A 19651-nucleotide genomic window follows, 5' to 3' on the forward strand; every position below is an offset into this window, starting at 1 on the left:
TACCGACTGGGGATTCATTTCACAACCAGTTCCTCTTGCTAGCTGTCGCTCACACTAATTTTTTTAGTTTCGTCCAAATAAGCAGCCCCGTCCCTCTTCGTATTCCCTAGTATGTTGGTCGAATATTTCTAACTTAAGGTCTTATCTCCCTAGTACGCTACCATTAACCTAGGCCTGTTGACTGGTTGGTTGATTTGGGGGAGGGCACCAAACAGCGAAGGTACCGGTCCCATCGGATTACGAAAGGACGGGGAAGGAAGGCGGCAGTGCCCTTTCAAAGGAACCATCCCGGCATTTACCTGATGCGATTTAGGAAAATCGCGGAAAATCTAAATCAGGATGACCGGATGATGGTTTGAACCGTCGTCCTTCCGAAAGCGAGTCCTGTGTGATAACCACTGCGCCACTTCGCTCGGTACCTAGGCATGCGACGAGCACATTATTCAAAGAGCGCCCCGTACTAAGCATTATACCGATCGCATCAAACTGATTTCTCACATCCACGAACTACGTAATTGCCTGAGAGTACTAAAACCTACCCTGAGAATAGTGCACAAAAATCTAAATTACTATTTACTATTGCCTGAATTAAAATAACTTCTACTTCGAATCTTGAATAACTGGGGCAAAAGGTATGGAAGGGAAACCTGATGGGAAAGAGACAGGAAGGAAATTATGACTTCCTGCGAAAATCATGACTTTAGTCGCACAGGGCATTGCGGCAATCCTACGGCGAGAGCTGAAAATTTTTGCTGTGCCGGACTTCGTACTTCGTATCTCTTTCCGATCCCGTTTTCTGTCCATTCTTTTCACCGCCTTAAATCACCAGCGGCTTCATCGTTTGTGGTATCTGTTCTGTCCGAAATGTCCGTCGAAACAGACAATGATGGAAAAAATCGCAGTACAAAAAAATTAAAGTAGAATAAGGACATATTTAAGTGATTAACACTGCGAGATCACAGGTTAACGTAAGCGCGACATAAGCTACTGCAGATGTGAACTGCAGGTTCATTAATAATCAGCGTACGTGCCAGAATCTTGAAAGAATGAATGCAAACGTGCATGCATTGTGTTGTACAGGTGCCGGATGTCAGTTTGTAGGATGGAATTCCATGCCTGTTGCGCTTGGTCGGTCCATACAGCCACGGTTAATGCTGGATGTGGATGACGCTGGAGTTGTCGTCCGATGATGTCCCTTACATGCTCGACTGGAGACGGATCTTGATGATGGAGCAATTCAAGGCTGTATGTCGACACTCTGTAGATAGTGTTGAGTTACAAAAGCGGTATGTAGGCGAGCAGTATCCTGTTGGAAAACACTCCCCGGAATGCCGTTCATAAATGGCAGCACAAGTATAATCATCATCAGGAAACACAACCGATCTCCACCCTCCAGTGAGCTCTCGCTTAGCACCACAGTGGTCTGAGGTCAGTGGAATGTACGCTACAGGATGTTTCGCTTGGAGCTGACCTTGAAAGAACCGCTTTGTAGCAGTTCGCTTAGCACCACTGTGGTTGCATATGGCAGTGGTCTGAGGTCAGTGGAATGTACGCTACAGGATGTTTGGCTCGGAGCTGACCTTGAAAGAACCGCTTTGTAGCAATTCCTTGTGTCACTGTGGTGGTAGCGTCTGGAAGACTTCCCCACCTAGCGGGGGCTAGGTTTGGGGAGAAGTCGATAGGGAAGATTTCTGGTTACGTGTTTCTAAGGGGTGTTCCAGTGGAGAAACATTTAGTCCGCAGCTCGTGGTAGTGCGGTAGCGTTCTCGCTTCCCGCTCCCGGGTTCCCGGGTTCGATTCCCGGCGGGGTCAGGGATTTTCTCTGCCTCGTGATGACTGGGTGTTGTGCGCTGTCCTTAGGTTAGTTAGGTTTAAGTAGTTCTAAGTTCTAGGGGACTGATGACCATAGATGTTAAGTCCCATAGTGCTCAGAGCCATTAGAAACATTTAGAAAGAGCACCAACATCTGTTTGGCTAATAAATGTTGGTTCAAATGACTCTGACCACTTTGGGACTTAACTGCTGTGGTCATCAGTCCCCTAGAACTTAGAACTACTTAAACCTAACTAACCGTAGCGGTCGCGCGGTTCCAGACTGTAGCGCCTAGAACCGCTCGGCCACTCCGGCCGGCGCTAATAAATGTGTTTGTGTTAATAAATGCCATAGTTAGATAGATATAAAAGGCAGTGGTTTCGCCAGTAGTAGACCCTGCCCACTTTGCCGCAGATAGGGACATGTACTGGCCCCCGTTCATTGGGCTTGCTAAGAAGTAATGAACTGTATCTAATAAATAAATTATTGTAACGTAATATAATTGAAGCCACTGCAGCATAGTGTATTGAAATTTCCGTTGTTTTTCATGGGTAATGTCTGTTCTTTGTAGTCTAGATAACAGGCCATAATGTAATAGCAGATGTAAAAAAAAAAAAGAGCAGAGAGATGTCACTGTGGTACCATCTGCTGCTCAGATTGCTGCTGCAGACGCAGTAGGATGCGCCAGAGCCATACGCCGTACAGTCTCAAAGGCAATAAACGCGCACCACCCTTACACAGCGTGTTTAAAGCAAGCCTGATACGCGTCCTCATAGCGGCACTGCTAGCGCCACTCTTTGGCGACTGGCGCGAGCTTACAGTAGACATCATCTTTCAGATCTAGAAAGATTATGTCTGCTCCAATCGGATCTAGAAACACACCAACCAACTTTCGTATAGTTGCAGAATTCCTTCTTGATTGTTGCGATTTTTTTCGTCGGTGTATATACTTCGATTTTTGTCGCAGTGTCATTAAATAAAGCGACTGTTCGAATACTTATAGGCCTATGTATTGTAATTAACACGTCCGTTCAGCAAGTACTTCGAAGCTGCGATGCGTGATACGAAGGTTTCCTTGCGGATCGATCAACTGCTATAGACACAGCGTAGGGTTCGACTGTGTTGCGCAAAAACCGTTACGGCCGCGCATTTGACAAACGACAGCCGTCGCGACCTCGTTAGTTACAGCCGCTGAGAGCGGAGCGGAGCAAAATGCCGTCGATTGGTGAATACCGTGACGCCGCCTTTGCGGCGGGTTGCGCCCGCGGTGCAGGCTGGCTCTAGGTCTTCAACTATTGTCACCTGCGTGGCGAATTTCTCCCCTCCACTGCCCGGCCAGGGCCATTCGTCTGCGGGCCGGTGGGCTTTTTGGCGCGGACCGTCTTCCGCGTTCCCCGGCGCGGCCGCTGACGAGTGCGGTGTAAACTGTCCGCTCGTACCTGGCGGCGCCTTTTGTCGGCAGACAATCGCGCGCACCGCGTCGCCTTTGAAACGCCGCCGTCGCTGCGTACGCAGGGTCCGGCGCGGCCCACACGCACGGCGGCGTGGGCGTGGCCGACGCTATCCGATTCATTAGCGGTCGGCTCGCCGCCTTTGTCCCGCGGTGCCTTCCTGCTGGGCTGCGCTCCAAACACTCCGTGACAGCCGGGCCGGAAATAGGCAACACGCCGAGAGCAGTTCTCAAACAAGCCCCTAAATTTGATTTTCTCCGTGATGGCATTACAGACAACACCACACAAAAGCAAACGCCATCTAGTATAAATGTTTCTCGAAAGTGTTGTAACTTCACATTTATCGGATGTCAAATGTTTACAGTGTGTTCTCCTAAGATTTCCGAGGCCTCGCTGTAAAGGAGAAAGAACGAAATAATAAAGCTTTTTTGATATTTTCTAAAGGAGGAATTCGTACATTCTTCTCACTAAACGACGTCTAAGTTACGTAATCTACATCGAAACGCTAAAGAGCCTCGTATAGGCATGCGTATTCAAATTCAGAGATACGTACAACAGGCAGAATACGACGCTGCGGTCGGCAACGCCTGTATAACACAAGTGTCTGGCGCAGTTGTTAAATCGGTTACTGCCGGCCGCTGTGGCCGAGCGGTTCTAGGCGCTTCAGCCCGGAACCGTGCTGCTGCTACGGTAGCAGGTTCGAATCCTGGCATGGATGTGTATGATGTCCTTAGGTTAGTTCATCTTCGTACATTTTTAAACTGAATGAAGATTGAGTTACTGCCTGCTATCATGCGGAGCACGTGTTCATCTCACCGCGGACTTTTAGACTGAGCTGCACACAACTGATTTCATCAAAGTGTACTGGCCTGAAGATGGCGTTGACGCAACGTCGAAACTAGTAGCGAAGTAAATAAAAAATCGTAAGTACAGCTGGAGGAATTTCATTTTTAATAAAAATTGTACCAGATGTGTCCCACCTTCAACCAGTTTAAATATGGATGTAGGAAGATTTTTTTTTTTTTTGTTAATTTCTTCAGTTCTGTGTGGCTCAGACTAGAAGTCCGCGGTGAGATTAAGTTTAACTAGTTCTATGTTAAGTCACAAAGTGCTTAGAGCCATTTGAACCATTTTAGAGCGGTTACTGCTGCTACAATGGTAGGTTATCAAGATTTAAGTGAGTATGAACGTGGTGTTATAGTCGGCGCAAGAGCGATGGGACACACCATCTCCGAGGTAGCGATGAAATGGGGATTTTTCCCGTACGACCATTTCACGAGTGCACCGTGAATGTGAGGAATCCGGTAAAACTGCAAATCTCCGACATCGCTGCCGCCGGAAAAAGATCCTGCAAGAAGACAATCGTTCAGCGTGGCAGAACTGCAAGCCTTCCGCAGATTGCTGAAATTGCAGTGCTCGGCAGTCAAGGAGTGTCAGGGAGCTAACCATTCAACGAAATATCATCGATAGGGGCTTTCGGAGCCGAAGACCCACACGTGTACCATTGACGACTGCACGACGCAAAGCTTTACGCCTCGCCTGGACCCATCAACTCTGACATTGAGGTTATTGATGACTGGAAACGTTGCCTAATCGGACGAGCCTCGTTTCAAATTGTACCGAGCGTATGGTCGTGTACGTGTATGAAGACAACGTTATGAATTTATGGACCCTGCATGTCAGCTGGGGACTGTTCAAGCTGGTGGAGGCTCTGTTATGGTGTGGGCCGTGTGCAATTGGAATGATATGGGACCCCTGATTCGTCTAGATACCACTCTGACAGGTGACACGTACGAAAGCATCCTGTCTGATCACCTGCATCCATTCATGTCCATTGTGCATTCCGAAGGACTTGTCCAATTCCTGCAGGATAATGCAACACCCCACATGTCCAGAATTGCTACAGTGTGGCTCCAGGAACACTCTTCTGAAAAATGTTTTTTATTCCAGTCTTTGATCACGATATAAATTCTTTAGACGATGACCGGTTTCAGTCCGTAATGACCATCCTCAGATCTTTTTTACACCATGTACTAAAGTGATAAGGCCATAATGGCGACCATGTCGCAGCTGGTGACACTCTTCTGACTTTAAACAGTTCTGGTTACCCAGCACCCCAGACATGAATATTATTGAGCGTATCTGGTGTGTCTTGCAACGTGCTGTTCAGAAGAGACCTTCACCTCCTCGTACTCTTACGGATTTACTTTCCAAACTTCACAGAAGCTCTCTCCGAACCTTGCAGAACTACCACTCCCGGAAGAAAGGATATGCTGGAGACATGGCTTAGCCACAGCCTGGGGGATGTTTCCAGTGAGATTTTCACTGTCTTGCGGAGTGTGCGCTGATATGAAACTTCATGGCAGATTAAAACTGTGTGCCGGACCGAGACTAGAACTCGGGACCTTTGCTGGAGAGCTTCTGTGAAGTTTGGAAAGTAGGAGACGAGGTACTGGCGGAAGTAAGGCTGTGAGGACGGGGCGTGAGTCGTGCTTGGGTAGCTCAGATGGTAGAGCATTTGCCCGCGAAAGGCAAAGGTCCCGAGTTCGAGTCTCGGTCCAGTACACAGTTTTGATCTGCCAGGAAGTTTCATATCAGCGCACACTCCGATGGAGACTGAAAATCTCATTTTGGACAAATTTTTGTTGTCGTCATACCATTCCACAGTTAATGGTTGACCATATTCCCAAATGAAAATACATTTAATGCACGAACGCCAGAGTTTAGAAATAGCTTCCGTACGATCGTTGTTTGATACTAACCGGACCTTCCCTTTCTGAGAACAAACATCGGGAATCTAAACGTAGCACGTGTAATTCTAAATGCATAGCTTGAGAAAGGGGTCTGTACTCCCAAGACAATAAAGTGCGCACGCGTTGGCAAACATGGGAATGAATTTCTTTTCTGAAATAAGTAGTCCGGAATGAAACCGTTCCATACAGTTATTCCATACCAAGCCTCGCATCGCTGCATGCAGCTTAGTGACGTAGCGGTGACGTGTGGTGCTGTGCACACAGGTGCTGGACGCCGAGCTGCACAGCGGTCCCGGGATCCCGCCCACGGCGATGATAGCGCTGTGCTCGGCTCTGCTGCTGGCCACGGTGCTCGCCGCCTCCGTCCTACTCTGCAGGTAAGAGAGTCGCCGTCTTCTGCTTAAACGCTCCAACTGTGTTAAACCGTACAGGGAACGCAATACCGGATGTGTCAAATGGGTAGCTAAAACTGATCCAGCTGGAACTGTAGCCTACGATAATAGAGACAAAATTTGCTCCAGTAAACATGGGTCCTACTCGAGCCGCCACTGCCTGTAGTACGGAACGTATTTGTAGCGTAAACTTTTCCATTAAGCTCATACCTGTTTGGATCAAATTTGTCGTAAACAAAATAGAAAAAAAATTTTCATATGTGTGTGAAATCTTATGGGACTTAACTGATAAGGTCATCAGTCCCTAAGCTTACACACTACTTAACCTAAATTATCCTAAGGACAAACACACACACCCATGCCCGTGGGAGGACTCGAACCTCCGCCGTGACCAGCCGCACAGTCCATGACTGCAGCTCCTTAGCCGACCGGGGTGGCCGAGCGGTTCTACTTGCTACAGTCTGGAACCGCGCGACCGGTACGGTCGCAGGTTCGAATCCTGCCTCGGGCATGGATGTGTGTGATGTCCTTAGGTTAGTTAGGTTTAAGTAGTTCGCAGTTCTAGGGGACTGATGACCTCAGAAGTTGAGTCCCATAGTGCTCAGAACCATTTGAACCATTTTTGCAGCGCCTTAGACCGCTCGGCTAAACACGCGCGGCTTGTCGTAAACCCACATGCTGTTCATGAGTTATCACATCAGCAGTATCTCCCATTGAATAAGTGGTTAGGAATACTAGCTTATTGTCTCAATGGGGCAAACTTGATGGACGAGGTGGGAACTACCAAGACTGTGCCTGGACATTCTGTTTGCGCAACATTGGCGAATGTGCTACTTGTACCAGGACATGCTGGTGCTGATGTAAGGCGATAAGCGCTTCTTGAGGAAAAAAAGAAAAACCACTGAAACACGCAGAAGGGGAGGAGGAAACGGAACTTTTTTTGTTGAGATGGTATTGGTATTATTGCACTGATTACAAAATAGAGTCAAATTTATAAAGAACTTGGCAGAAGCAGTCCACTTATAAGAATGACGTCACCTCTCCTGTGCCGTGCATGCATCCACTGATTCAGTTCAGAAGGGTGTCATAAAGCCGTTGCGTCCTCCTCCCAAGTACGCTAGCCTAACACTGTTACAACTGGTCTTGGCGGCCTTGCATAATGGCACTGTGACGCAGTTGACGTTCGAGGTGGTCCCACACTTGTTCTAACGAGGACAGACCTGGGATCTTGTGGGCTACAGGAGTATCTCAGCATCATGCAGTACACAGGAAAAAATGCCATGTGTGGAGGAGCGCTGTCCTTCTGAAAAATGCCACTAGTACACTGTCGCATGAGAGGTAATACGTGAAATACGCGGGGTGTCCTTGACGTAACATCGTGCCCCCAGCGTTCCCTCAATCACTACCAATGTTATTTATACCCGATAGATCCTTAAACCATGACGTCAGGAGTAACGCAGCTGTGCCTCTTCAAGACATTGTATGTATGGCGCCTAGTCCCATGTTGCCACAATACTCGCTGACGATGGTCGTGCGGGATAGTACAGAACCCCGCAGTTCATCGCTGAACCCTTAGCTGCGCCATTTATCATCAGCCTATGCTTCCCGGTCACGGCACCATTCCAGACGAAGCAGCATGTGTTGTGTTAAAACGACAGCCTACGTATGGGGCGATGATTCTCTAGTCTGGCTGCTCCTAGCTCTCCAACCAACAGTGTGAGATGACACGGAATGTTACAGGGAATCTATTACTTTGTCTCGTATATGAGGTGCAGATGTGAAAAGGTTTTACGCCGTGCTTGGCTCACAGTAGGGCGATTCTCGCTTGCGGTGGTCAGACGTGGTCGACCGGATCCTTGACGATGTGTACGCCTGCCCTCACGACCCCACCTGGACCAGCTTCTGGAGGAGGAGGAGGAGATTAGTGTTTAACGTCCCGTCGACAACGAGGTCATTAGAGACGGAGCGCAAGCTCGGGTGAGGGAAGGATGGGGAAGGAAATCGGCCGTGCCCTTTCAAAGGAACCATCCCGGCATTGGCCTGAAGCGATTTTAGGGAAATCACGGAAAACCTAAATCAGGATGGCCGGAGACGGGATTGAACCGTCGTCCTCCCGAATGCGAGTCCAGTGTGCTAACCACTGCGCCACCTCGCTCGGTCCAGCTTCTGGCTCTGTCACATCCGAATGCCTCAGAAATCTGGATACTGCACGACCCGACCAACTGGCCAAATGGAGCTTCGGAATGAAGTAGATCTCTTTCAGATCAGGTGGTGGTAACGCTGTCACACTCGAGTATGCGGCATTGCTCCGTGTCCTTCACAGTAATCACTGAACATCTAATGCTGTTCACACACCTTATATACTTTACCAGGGCTGTTAACAGCACTGAGTGCGAACAACTCTAATGGACCCTGGTGGCCGTACTGCTTCTCACAGAGAATCCCAACTCTCATCATTTACATACTCAGCGATGGTGTTTATCTGTATGAAGTTTCATAGACATACGACCATGTCTTCTGGATATTCGACTTGTTTTTGTCTCGCAATGTATAACGCGACAATGGGGTCCAAGATGGATAGCCTTCAAGAGCATTTGATCTTAATCCTCTGGAACTGATACTGTCTGGAATCCTCACAAAAGTGAAATGAACATAACTCACTCTCATACGGTTGAAGAACAGCAGTAGCAAAGTGTACCTTCTTTTCAAGCTTAACGATGTTCAAAAAAAATGGTTCAAATGGCTCTGAGCACTATGGGACTCAACTGCTGAGGTCATTAGTCCCCTAGAACTTAGAACTAGTTAAACCTAACTAACCTAAGGACATCACAAACATCCATGCCCGAGGCAGGATTCGAACCTGTGACCGTAGCGGTCTTGCGGTTCCAGACTGGCTCTGAGCACTATGGGACTCAACTGCTGAGGTCATTAGTCCCCTAGAACTTAGAACTAGTTAAACCTAACTAACCTAAGGACATCCCACACATCCATGCCCCAGGCAGGATTCGAACCTGCGACCGTAGCGGTCTCGCAGTTCCAGACTGCAGCGCCTTTAACCGCACGGCCACTTCGGCCGGCTTAACGATGTTATCTATGGATGTTTGAAAGAATTAATAACCCGTGGCAGAGTCGGGTGCACTAAGAGATGAGTGCATCTAAATGGGAGTATATCACGCGACATCTTTTAACAGCTATGACTGTACAGTAAAATATAACATGTAATGTGCTGACCTAGTACTGAATAGGTCATTGGTGTTCTTTGAGCCCTATTAGATTTGGAACTAATGAAAAAGTCTACGTTTAAAATACGTTAGAACTAACTCGGACAATCATGAAGTTTGTTGGGTCGTAACGACACACTCGCAATTACCGCGCAATCTGTTCGTTCTTCACCCATGTTTACTGGAACGCTTTAGCTTGTGCTATATTATCGTGTACTTCCACAAGTGTATCACAATAACCTGTTATGTTTTTACTTATGAGAATCATGAATAAAATGTTGTTTATGTGCAATTAGTTGAATAATCTTCATGTAATAGATTGACATACTGAATGTGATGCGTAAAGATTGTCACCTAACCACTATTTTTGTCAACGAAATAACGTCAGCAATATTACACTATTAATTAATATACGCTTTGGAACTGCTCACACATATGGATATTTGCTGTTTGCTCAACGGATGACTTGTGCACTTCGTGATTAAGCTGTCATATGCACATGACATTTTTGCTAATATCACGAGTATCTCCACTGACGGTTTTTGAGAGTTGCTACTGTTGTATAATTCCTCTGGTAAGTAACAAAGTCCCAATACGTACTGCAAGCTAAAACTCCTGTGCTATACAGTATGTCTGTATACAACTAAAATTAAAAACTCTACAACTAGATCCATTTGTACGAGTTTTAGTATATAAATGTATCTTCTTCTCCTCGTGGGATGCGACACCGGATGATGACGCTGAGTGTATTGCTGGTCACTTCTGGGGAAATGGCGACATTTTGTCATGTTACTTCCTCGAATTACTATATAGGTACAGAACAGTGTGCGAGGCTTTTATCTTTCAATTACCACAGAGAAGGAAATGATGGAGGTGAGTATGAGGGCAACCAATGTTACTACATTAGATTAAATCATTGTCGAATACTCCTTTCAAAATTGCTAGATTGAAGATGAAGGTATTCCAGTTTAGTTTGCCCCTGTTTGGGCCTCTCAGTGGTGCAATTCGCTGGGACACACAATAGCAAGAGGGTGGCAACGCGGACTACGTCAGAAGTGCGGAGCAAACATCCTTTCGGCTGTTCATCCATCAGCTTATGAGACAAACGAAAATGCTGCAGATAGCTAAAGAGAGTCTGCTATCACCAAGCCATTTCCATAGTCAAAACGGTTGTCCCTCCAGACGTGGGAATGGTTAGTCACACATCCTGCGATAGTACTGATCAACTCCAGTACATGCCACTACAGAGAATCGGAATAGTGTGTTCTTGAATCCTTGATAGTTCAGCATAGTGACGTTTGACTGTCTGAAACTATGACGATATTCAATACAGGCAGGCAGTACCAAAAACCTCAAGTACCTTGATGGCACCTTAATGATACCAAGTTTTATTTCTTCTTACTGTAGTTTGCGGCTTGATGGCTGAGTGGATAAGTGCCAGACAACTTCAAATGTCAGATCTTCCATCTTTGTTCCAGCCCAGATTTTTTTCTTATTGCTTTTGTAACATCTGGAAATGATCTGTGTAGTGTTGCACCGTTATTCTGTTGTTCCCTACATAAATGGCTGGATAAGTCAGAAGTCGGAGCGAGGCAAGAGCATATCAAAATCCAGTACGAAAATGCCCAGTAAAGTACGGTGGAGACAGCTGTACTTATTGTGTAACTGCGTGAATATTGTTTTGTAGCAATAAACATGGAATTATCTGCAGCCATTCTATTTTTCTCAGTACTGCACTTCGCTTATGATTGGTCTTGTGTGCAGCTTGGTGACAGTACCTAGTAAGTTTTGTAACAGTAAATTAAAGTTTTGCTTCGTACATGTTGGAGCAGTTTAACGGCAACGTACGCATTAAAGGAAGAAATGAGATAATGTTTTTCCGGAGGAAGATGTCTCCCTTGGTTTATCCAACGCCTACGAAACCGTTGAAGCTTCCCTTAGAACGTCTAGTTCAGCAGTAGACGTACCATTTTCCTGATACACCGCTGATTACTCCACCGTCTTGTTTACGAGTCAGGTGCCTTCACCAACCCATTCTGTTACGTTTACAGGTACCGCCGCAAGGTGCCGAACCTAGTGACGTCGTGCAAAGCGTCTCCGCAGAACAGGGTGTGCGACGTGTCGGCTGCCAACGATGTCATCTACGAAGACCTCACCAACATCCGACCCAGGCCCTGCACGCAGCCCCTCCAGGTAATGACGAATTTATCTCTCTATCGCCGGCCGTAGTGGCCAAGCGGTTCTGGGCGCTTCAGTCTGGAACCGAGCGACCGCTACGGTCGCAGGTTCGAATCCTGCCTCGGGCATGGGCGTGTGTGATGTCCTTAGGTTAGTTAGGTTTAAGTAGTTCTAAGTTCTAGGGGACCGATGACCTTAGAAGTTAAGTCCCATAGTGCTCAGAGCCATTTGAACCATTATCTCTCTATCACTGTCTCAAGTGCGCACAGAACCGGAGGTCCCTTAAAGCAATTCACGTAATGCACAACATTCTTTCCTGCTTACAAATTTTGGTTACTGTGTAAAAATACACTGATTAGCCAGAACGTTATGAACTACTACCTAATAGACACCTTTGGCACAGATAACAGCGGCGTAGAAGCAGTGAGGCCTTGGTTGGTCCCTGGAGAGAGATAGCAGCACATCTCCACACACAAGTCACCTGATTCCCATAAATTCTGCGGAGGCGGGCGATGAGCTTTGACGCCACATTCGGTTCGATCGGGTTCGGTTTTGGCCAGTTGGGAGTCCAGTACAACAGTTGCACTCGCCGCTCTGTTCGCTGAACCATTCCATCACACTCTTAGCCTTGTGACTTGGCGCATTATCTTGCTTATAGATGCCACTGCCGTCGGGAAACATGGTCGCCATGAAGGCGTGTACGTCGTCTGGAACCAGTGTACGGTAATCCTTGGCCGTAATGGTGCCTTGCGCGAGCTCCAGTGCATCCATTTAGACTCACGGCAATGTTCCCCAGAGCGTAATGGAGTCGCCGCCAGCTTGTCTCCATTCCGCAGTAGAACCGTCAAGGAGCTGTTCGCCTGAAAAACGACGGATTCTCACCCTCCAATCGGCATGGTGAAGGTGTCGGGATTCATCAGACCATGCAACGCTCTACTACTACGACAACGTCCTGTGCCGATGATCACGTGCCCTTTTCACTCGTAGTTGCCGACGTGGCGGTGGTAACATTGACGCATGCATTGGTCGTCGGCTGCGAAGACCGATCGTTAGGAGTACTGTGTGTCCAGGCAGACTTGTACTCTGCCCAGAGTAAAAGTCTGACGTTAGTTCCGCCACAGTTCGCCGCCTGTCCTGTTTTACCAGTCTGCCAATGCTAACAAGGGAACCTCCCCATCGCACCCCCCTCAGATTTAGTTATAATTTGCCACAGTGGATAGGCCTTGAGAAACTGAACACAGATCAATCGAGAAAACAGGAAGAAGTTTGGAACTATGAAAAAAATAAGCAAAATATACAAACTGAGTAGTCCATGCGCAATATGGGCAACATAAAGGAGAATACAAGCTCAAGAGCGCTGTGGTCCCGTGGTTAGCGTGAACATGTGCGGACCGAGAGGTCCTTGGTTCAAATCTTCCCTCGAGTGAAAAAATTTTTGTCTTTATTTTCGCAAAGTTATGATCTGCCCGTTCGTTCATTGACGTCTCTGTTCACTGTAATAAGTTTAGTGTCTGTGTTTTGCAATCGCACCGCAAAACCGTGCGATTAGTAGACGAAAGGACGTGCCTCTCCAATGGGAACCGAAAACATTTGGTCGCATGGTCTTAGGTTAACCGATTCGTCCACAGGAAAACACGTCTGATATATTCTATACGACACTGGTGACGGCATGTGCGTCACATGACAGGAATATGTTATCGACCCACCTATTTTGTACACTTGGCGAATGGGTAAAAAGATTCTTCTACCTTGTCCGATTTAGGTTTTCTTGTGGATGTGATAATCACTCCCAAAAAAGTGATGAAAACATAAGAGTTTGTCACATAAACTGCAACAAATGAATGCAATAGTTTCACAGTCGCACAGTTTTCCCTGTGCTCTGTCAAAACATATGTTTTTAACGTTTTCAAATTTTTCCGTGTGTAGTCCGTCAAATCCTGCATATGTCCAAGCAAATCCGAACATGTCCTGGAATTTTGGAGAGCGAAGTTGATTATGTGTGAGTGCCTGAACTTTGATAATGGTCTGAAAATAAAAAATTAAACTTATAGCTCGAGGGAAGAATTGAACCAAGGACCTCTCGTTCCGCAGCTGCTCACGCTAACCACAGGTCCACGGCACTGCCGTGCTCAAGTGGTCCTTGCTGTTGCGTATCTTCCACATTGACTACTCAGTTTGTATATTTTGCTTTTTTTTCATAGTTCCACACAACTTCTTCCTATTTTCTCGATTGATCCGTGTTCAGTTTTTCAAGGCCTATCCACTGTGCCAACTTATAACTAAATCTGAGGGGGGTGCGATGGGGAGGTTCCCTTGTAAGACGTCCATGAGGAGTGGCCGCCCAAACTCACGGCCTCTGGACGTGGTTTCACGTTGGTTTCGCCACGTGTTGAAGACACCACAGCGCTCCTCGAACACCTGACAAGTCGTGCAGTTTCCGAAATGCTCGTGCCGACCCCCAGGGCCATCACAATCTGCCGTCGCTCGATGTCTGACAGACCATGCGCTTCCCCACTCTAGACAAGGACAGCACGCCCACTGATACTACATGCACCGTCCGTGTGTCTGATTAGCAGTCATTCCTCGCCAGGTGACGCTGCTATCGCCTGGACGGGTTTATATCGAAAGTAGGTCAGAGGTCATAATGTTCTGGCTGTTCAATGTATAGTGTCCTTACGCGATTGAATGCAGTATTTTCAGTCGCATTAACAGTTCGAGTTAAAAAAACTAAAAACCCGCCTTGACTGCGGAAAAAAGCACCTAGTGTTAACCCAGGTTTCGGCGTAGATAACTACACCTTCTTCAGAACAACAATAAAACCCACAAGTGCCTAAGAAGACCTTTGTAAATGATTAAAAGAACACCGTACCTATACATTTTTCCTTTTCTTTTTCGTTTATAAATGTATAGCTATGGTGTTCATTTAACCATTGACAAAGGTCTTCTTATGCACTTGTGAGTTTTATTGTTGTTCTGAAGAAGGTGTAGTTATCTACGCTGAAACCTGGGTTAACACTAGGTTCTTTTTTCGCAATCGAGGCGGGTTTTTAGTTTTTTAATATATTAACCAACGATTGCTGACGGGCTGCGATGTTGACGGTTCTTAAGTTCGAGTTACGTTTTCCCGTTTACTGGATTCGGGCGTTGTTAAGTTAGCATTATTTGCAGAATCTGAGTGAATTACCAAAACAACAAAACTATTTCTGGATAGGAGGAATTTGTTAATAGCTGAAATAAATGTTTGTGTTAGAAAGTCTTTTTTTGAAGGTATTTGTCTGGAGTGTGTTTCGAATATTTTGGGGCTGTGTCTTATCTGGCGGAGCACAAGAAGCTGACACGACACCATCTTCTTCTGAAGTTGAATAAGCGTCTTATTTTACAAGTTTTACAACATTGTCCAAAACATCTGTCGATTCCATTGCAAAACGGACAAACTTAACAATAATTACTTCTTCAAACTCGTCTTATGCATGTTTAAATCATTCATCGCCGCAGTGGCCAGTAACGAAGAGGGCGAAAACTGCTGCTGGGGCGTCTTAAAGGTGTGTTTTGATCTCCGTAGTATCGATTCCCCGTAATGCTGCTAGATTAAGTATCTGTACGTGAACTGAATCCTCTATTTGTTCTCAAGGATACCTCTAAAATACATCAAGCTTCTCCCTATCATTTTGTAATACACGCTATAAACGCATGATTGTCACAAACCGTACCTGAAAATCATATTTTTTTTCACATCTAGTAACTCTTATAGGTTATATATGGCGCTTAGTTATGGTGATTTTATTTCCGACTTTGGTTCACACCTCCGCGGAAGAACTACGACCCATGCCATTTAACCTTGCGACGACCAGTATTTCTATCTTTGTTTATGGATAGAATATCCAAATAAGAATCAGAAGAACCTAATGATATACTCTAGAAAAGTTACAGCCTATTTTCAAAACATATTGTACTCATCAGATCTTGAAATCCAGTAGCTGCGAAACGATTGCTTCAGTTTCCTGTTCGCGTCATGAGAGTTCCATCTCGAACAAAGAAAAGCCGTTCGTTACGCTATTCTCATCTCGTAACTTTCACTGGTATTACAATATTATAATCAAGAGACGATGTATGGCACCAGACACAGGTACACACACACACACACACACACACACACACACACACACACACACACACACACACACACACACACGCACGCGGGCGCGCGCGTTTGTGTAAGTGCCTTTGTGCGCGCACACACACTCACACACAAAGGCACTTACACAAACAACCATGCGCATGTTGCATTTTTCGTAATATTTCGATAGTTACTGCGTTCTTCAGTCACTGGGAAAACTAATGTTGGACTTGATTGTCATCTGTTCTGCAATTCTCTGAGGCAAAAATTGCCGTGAATGGACGTTTATAACCGTGATCTGTTATGGTAGCGACAGCGTTCTGTCCGTTTTATGCCCGCGTTCGAACGTCAAGGGAAGGGCGTATTACGGACCGCTGTTGAATCAGGGAATCGAGCTCGGATATAAAACGCAAAGTGCTGCGACGACAAACGTCGGGTGTGGTCATAAAATACGGTGCTGGGCTCTTTGATGCCTGAGAGTCCTCGGAATCCAGACAGTGAAACTGTCCTAGATCTCTGCTCGTAGCACTTCAAGGAGATGGTTCAGACAGTTATCGAACTATTACGCAAAATTCAATCAGATACCTGCGTATTTCTGTTTTAAATGTCGCACTGAGACGCATTAAGATTCAAACGTTGCCTGCTTACGGAAAAGACAATTTTTCACTTTGCGAATTAATAGCAGGCTACAGTTTTACAAGCACTCAGTTGGCACGAAACGTAACTGTAAGTACTGTTAAGCTATTCAGGAAAGAAATGTTATATTCATTTGTGATACGCTGCTATGTATCTCTTTATATTCATCTCATATTTTCATTCAACACACGTCGACGAGTATGAAGTATGTTTTGTGCATCTACCGATGTTGTCTCCATAGAGGATATTAGTTACACTGAAATGTCAGTTTCATGCTTTATCCAAAAAAATTACGAAACTGTGGAGTATAAACCATGACGGTCATATTATTAACTGATTGACTTGGTAGGAGTCGGGTGAGGGGGAGCATGGATGCGACATCCAACGTTATCTGTTTTAGTTACTATACTGCTGGGAAAAAAAATCGCAACACCAAGAAGGAGTAGTTCGACAGAAACGAAAGTCGGTAGGCGCGTTTCTACATATGAAAGCTAATGTCTGTTCAGCTTTCGTGCCAGTCGCTTAAGGGTGACGCTAGTAGCGCAACTATGAGCATCAGGTTTGCTTTAAATGCACAGTCCGATCCGATAGCTGAGTGGTCAAGTTGACTGACTGTAATGCCAAGGGGACCGGGTTCGGGGATTTTCTCCGCTCACGGACTGGGTGTTGTGTTGTCATCATCATCATCATCTCACCTCCATCGACGCGCAAGTCAAAATACTTGCACCAGGCGACCGGTCTACCCGACGGGAGGCCCTAGCCACACGACATTTCCATTTTTTTTTTTAAACACACGCCGTAACGTTCGTGAGCGTTAGTTACAGATGAGACTGCACGTAGTGAGTTGATGTTAATCAAGAAGGCCTTCAAGGCGACAAAGACGCCATTATCAACACCTCACTGAGTGTGAACGAGATTTTATGATAGGGCTACGAGAAGGTGGATGTTCCTTCTGCCTTACTGCAGGAAGACTTCGAAAGAATGTAGCCGCTACACATGATGGTACATGACGCTCTGTACGTCACAAGCAGAAAGCAAGACACCGTACTGTATTTGTCGTGTACAGCGGATACCCGTATTCGGTGGGTTTTGTGGTATACATCACGCCATGCCCCATGTATATATGCTATTTCTAAGCACCAGCACATTGAATGTCTGGAGAACGCGTCTTCATTATTATGATCTGTTGTAATAAGCTGACGGGCAGCGTCATATTGGTGATTAACAAATTTTCGTTGTTATTTTCGCCTTATAACTCGCGTGTTACGAGAGTAACCCGGTTTAGGGCAATGACGCATTGAAGATGCATGAAAACGTGTCGTCCTTGTTACGATTTATTCTCATTAAATGTCAGTCACATTTCAGCGATTAACGCCTTTAGAAGCTTGTAAATAAAATACGAAGCAATTAAAAGCTGCGTTTCCACGTAGCGTAATTGGTTGAAGCGTTACGATCACTAACGTAGTGTGGATCGGAAGGGGATTCGCGTCCCACTGTAACAATTTCTTTCTTTTTTATTACCTTCGCATTTTCTAAAACGTTGTGGATGGTTGCTATGAAATTAACAGATATATTTTCTGCAGGGATTTTGTTCATTTTGGTGAACTTCTATAAGCTGATATCCTTCCTGAGTGACAATGTGCTTTGGTATTAATGGTTCAAATGGCTCTAAGCACTATGGGAGTTAACATATGAGGTCATCAGTCCCCTAGACTTAGAACTACTTAAACCTAACTAACCTAGGGACATCACACAAATCCATGCCCGAGGCAGGATTCGAACCTGCGATCGCAGCAGCAGCGCGGTTCCGGGCTGAAGCGCCTAGAACCACTCGGCCTTAGCGGCCGGCTGTTTTAGTCTTACTGCACATTCACAGACGTTTAACTTTTTATTTATGTACACCATAGACAGAACAACATGATTAGCATATCGTCAGGGGAAAAATACAGCTAATGTAGGAATTACAGGCGCGTCCATTTTCGTGAACTAACTGTGTGATGTGCGAGCCAAATAAAGCCGACAACTGCCGTTGGAGAGCGCTGGGAGCGCAAAATCACATTAAACAGTTCTTGGTGTGTGCAGCCGGCCAGTGTCTCGTAACGTGGGATATCCCATCTGCGTGCACGTCACCGTTAACTTCCTCGTCCCGTGTGGCAAATCATAATCTTATGGCCTCAGTTCGTGGAAAATCTGAATTTTATAAGCATAGTCTTGATACCAGGAGCAGACGCGATGCTTGTCTCACTGACTTGGATAGTGATCGTGTGAACACTGTGCAGATGTATCCGACGTTCTCTGCAGACGGAAGCGAAGCAGCGGGGCGGGCTATCGCCGAACGGGTAACACACAGCTTTCCGCGCCCGCTTTAAGTATTCAGCTGAGCGAGTGGCGCCGAAAGTGATCGCCCGGTGACTGGACACCACACCATGCCGCACAGCCCTGAGCAGAACAGGCGGGCAGCTGCGGCTGTTTGTGGCCCACCTGGCCAGCCGTATCGGCTGCCCGCCACCCGCCGCACGCAGGATCGCCTTACACTGGCCAGCGATGGCCGACTGAGCCTGTACCACCGGCACGTTCACTCACGCTCCATTGTCCCCCACTTATAACGTCGCACATCCTCACAACAACTCCTGTAACAGCTGTACACTGGCGGCTGATGCACTGCTCTGCAAAACTTAAGGACGAGATAGGTGAAGTAACATAACATGATAACTACTCTGACACACACAGTGGTTACGGTTACTACAAGCCACACCACAAGTTGGGAAACGGGGCCAAATTTCTAGTAGTTTACTGTCGAGTTGAGATTTTCACACACAAATGTTTTATTCATATCTTACAGAAATTAGCAGTACGGCAATAAACAACCTTTCAAAACACGCCGCTAACGGCAATCAAGTAATTTATAGAAATGCAACAGTCTAAAAATTTCTTAAAAAAAAAAACACACACACACAGAAGCTAACAGTACGGCAATAATAGCCTTTCAAAACACGCCGCTAACGGCAATCAAGTAATTTATAGCAATGCAACAATTTAAAAGATTTAAAGAACATTAGTAAACAGGCTACTAAATACAGAACTTTGTTAA

General features: G+C 46.1%; 1 protein-coding gene across 1 annotated transcript in view; it reads left to right on the plus strand.

Annotated features, from left to right (window-relative positions):
- Positions 1-19651, plus strand: part of LOC126259434 (uncharacterized) — a 178848-nt gene that overhangs the window by 124944 nt on the left and 34253 nt on the right. The window contains exons 3-4 of the mRNA XM_049956245.1: positions 6281-6393; positions 11681-11822. Of these exons, the coding sequence (XP_049812202.1) occupies positions 6281-6393; positions 11681-11822 (255 nt within the window). The remainder of the gene's footprint in view (positions 1-6280; positions 6394-11680; positions 11823-19651) is intronic.

The sequence above is a fragment of the Schistocerca nitens genome, chromosome 5, assembly GCF_023898315.1.
Source record: "Schistocerca nitens isolate TAMUIC-IGC-003100 chromosome 5, iqSchNite1.1, whole genome shotgun sequence".
NCBI lineage: Eukaryota > Metazoa > Arthropoda > Insecta > Orthoptera > Acrididae > Schistocerca > Schistocerca nitens.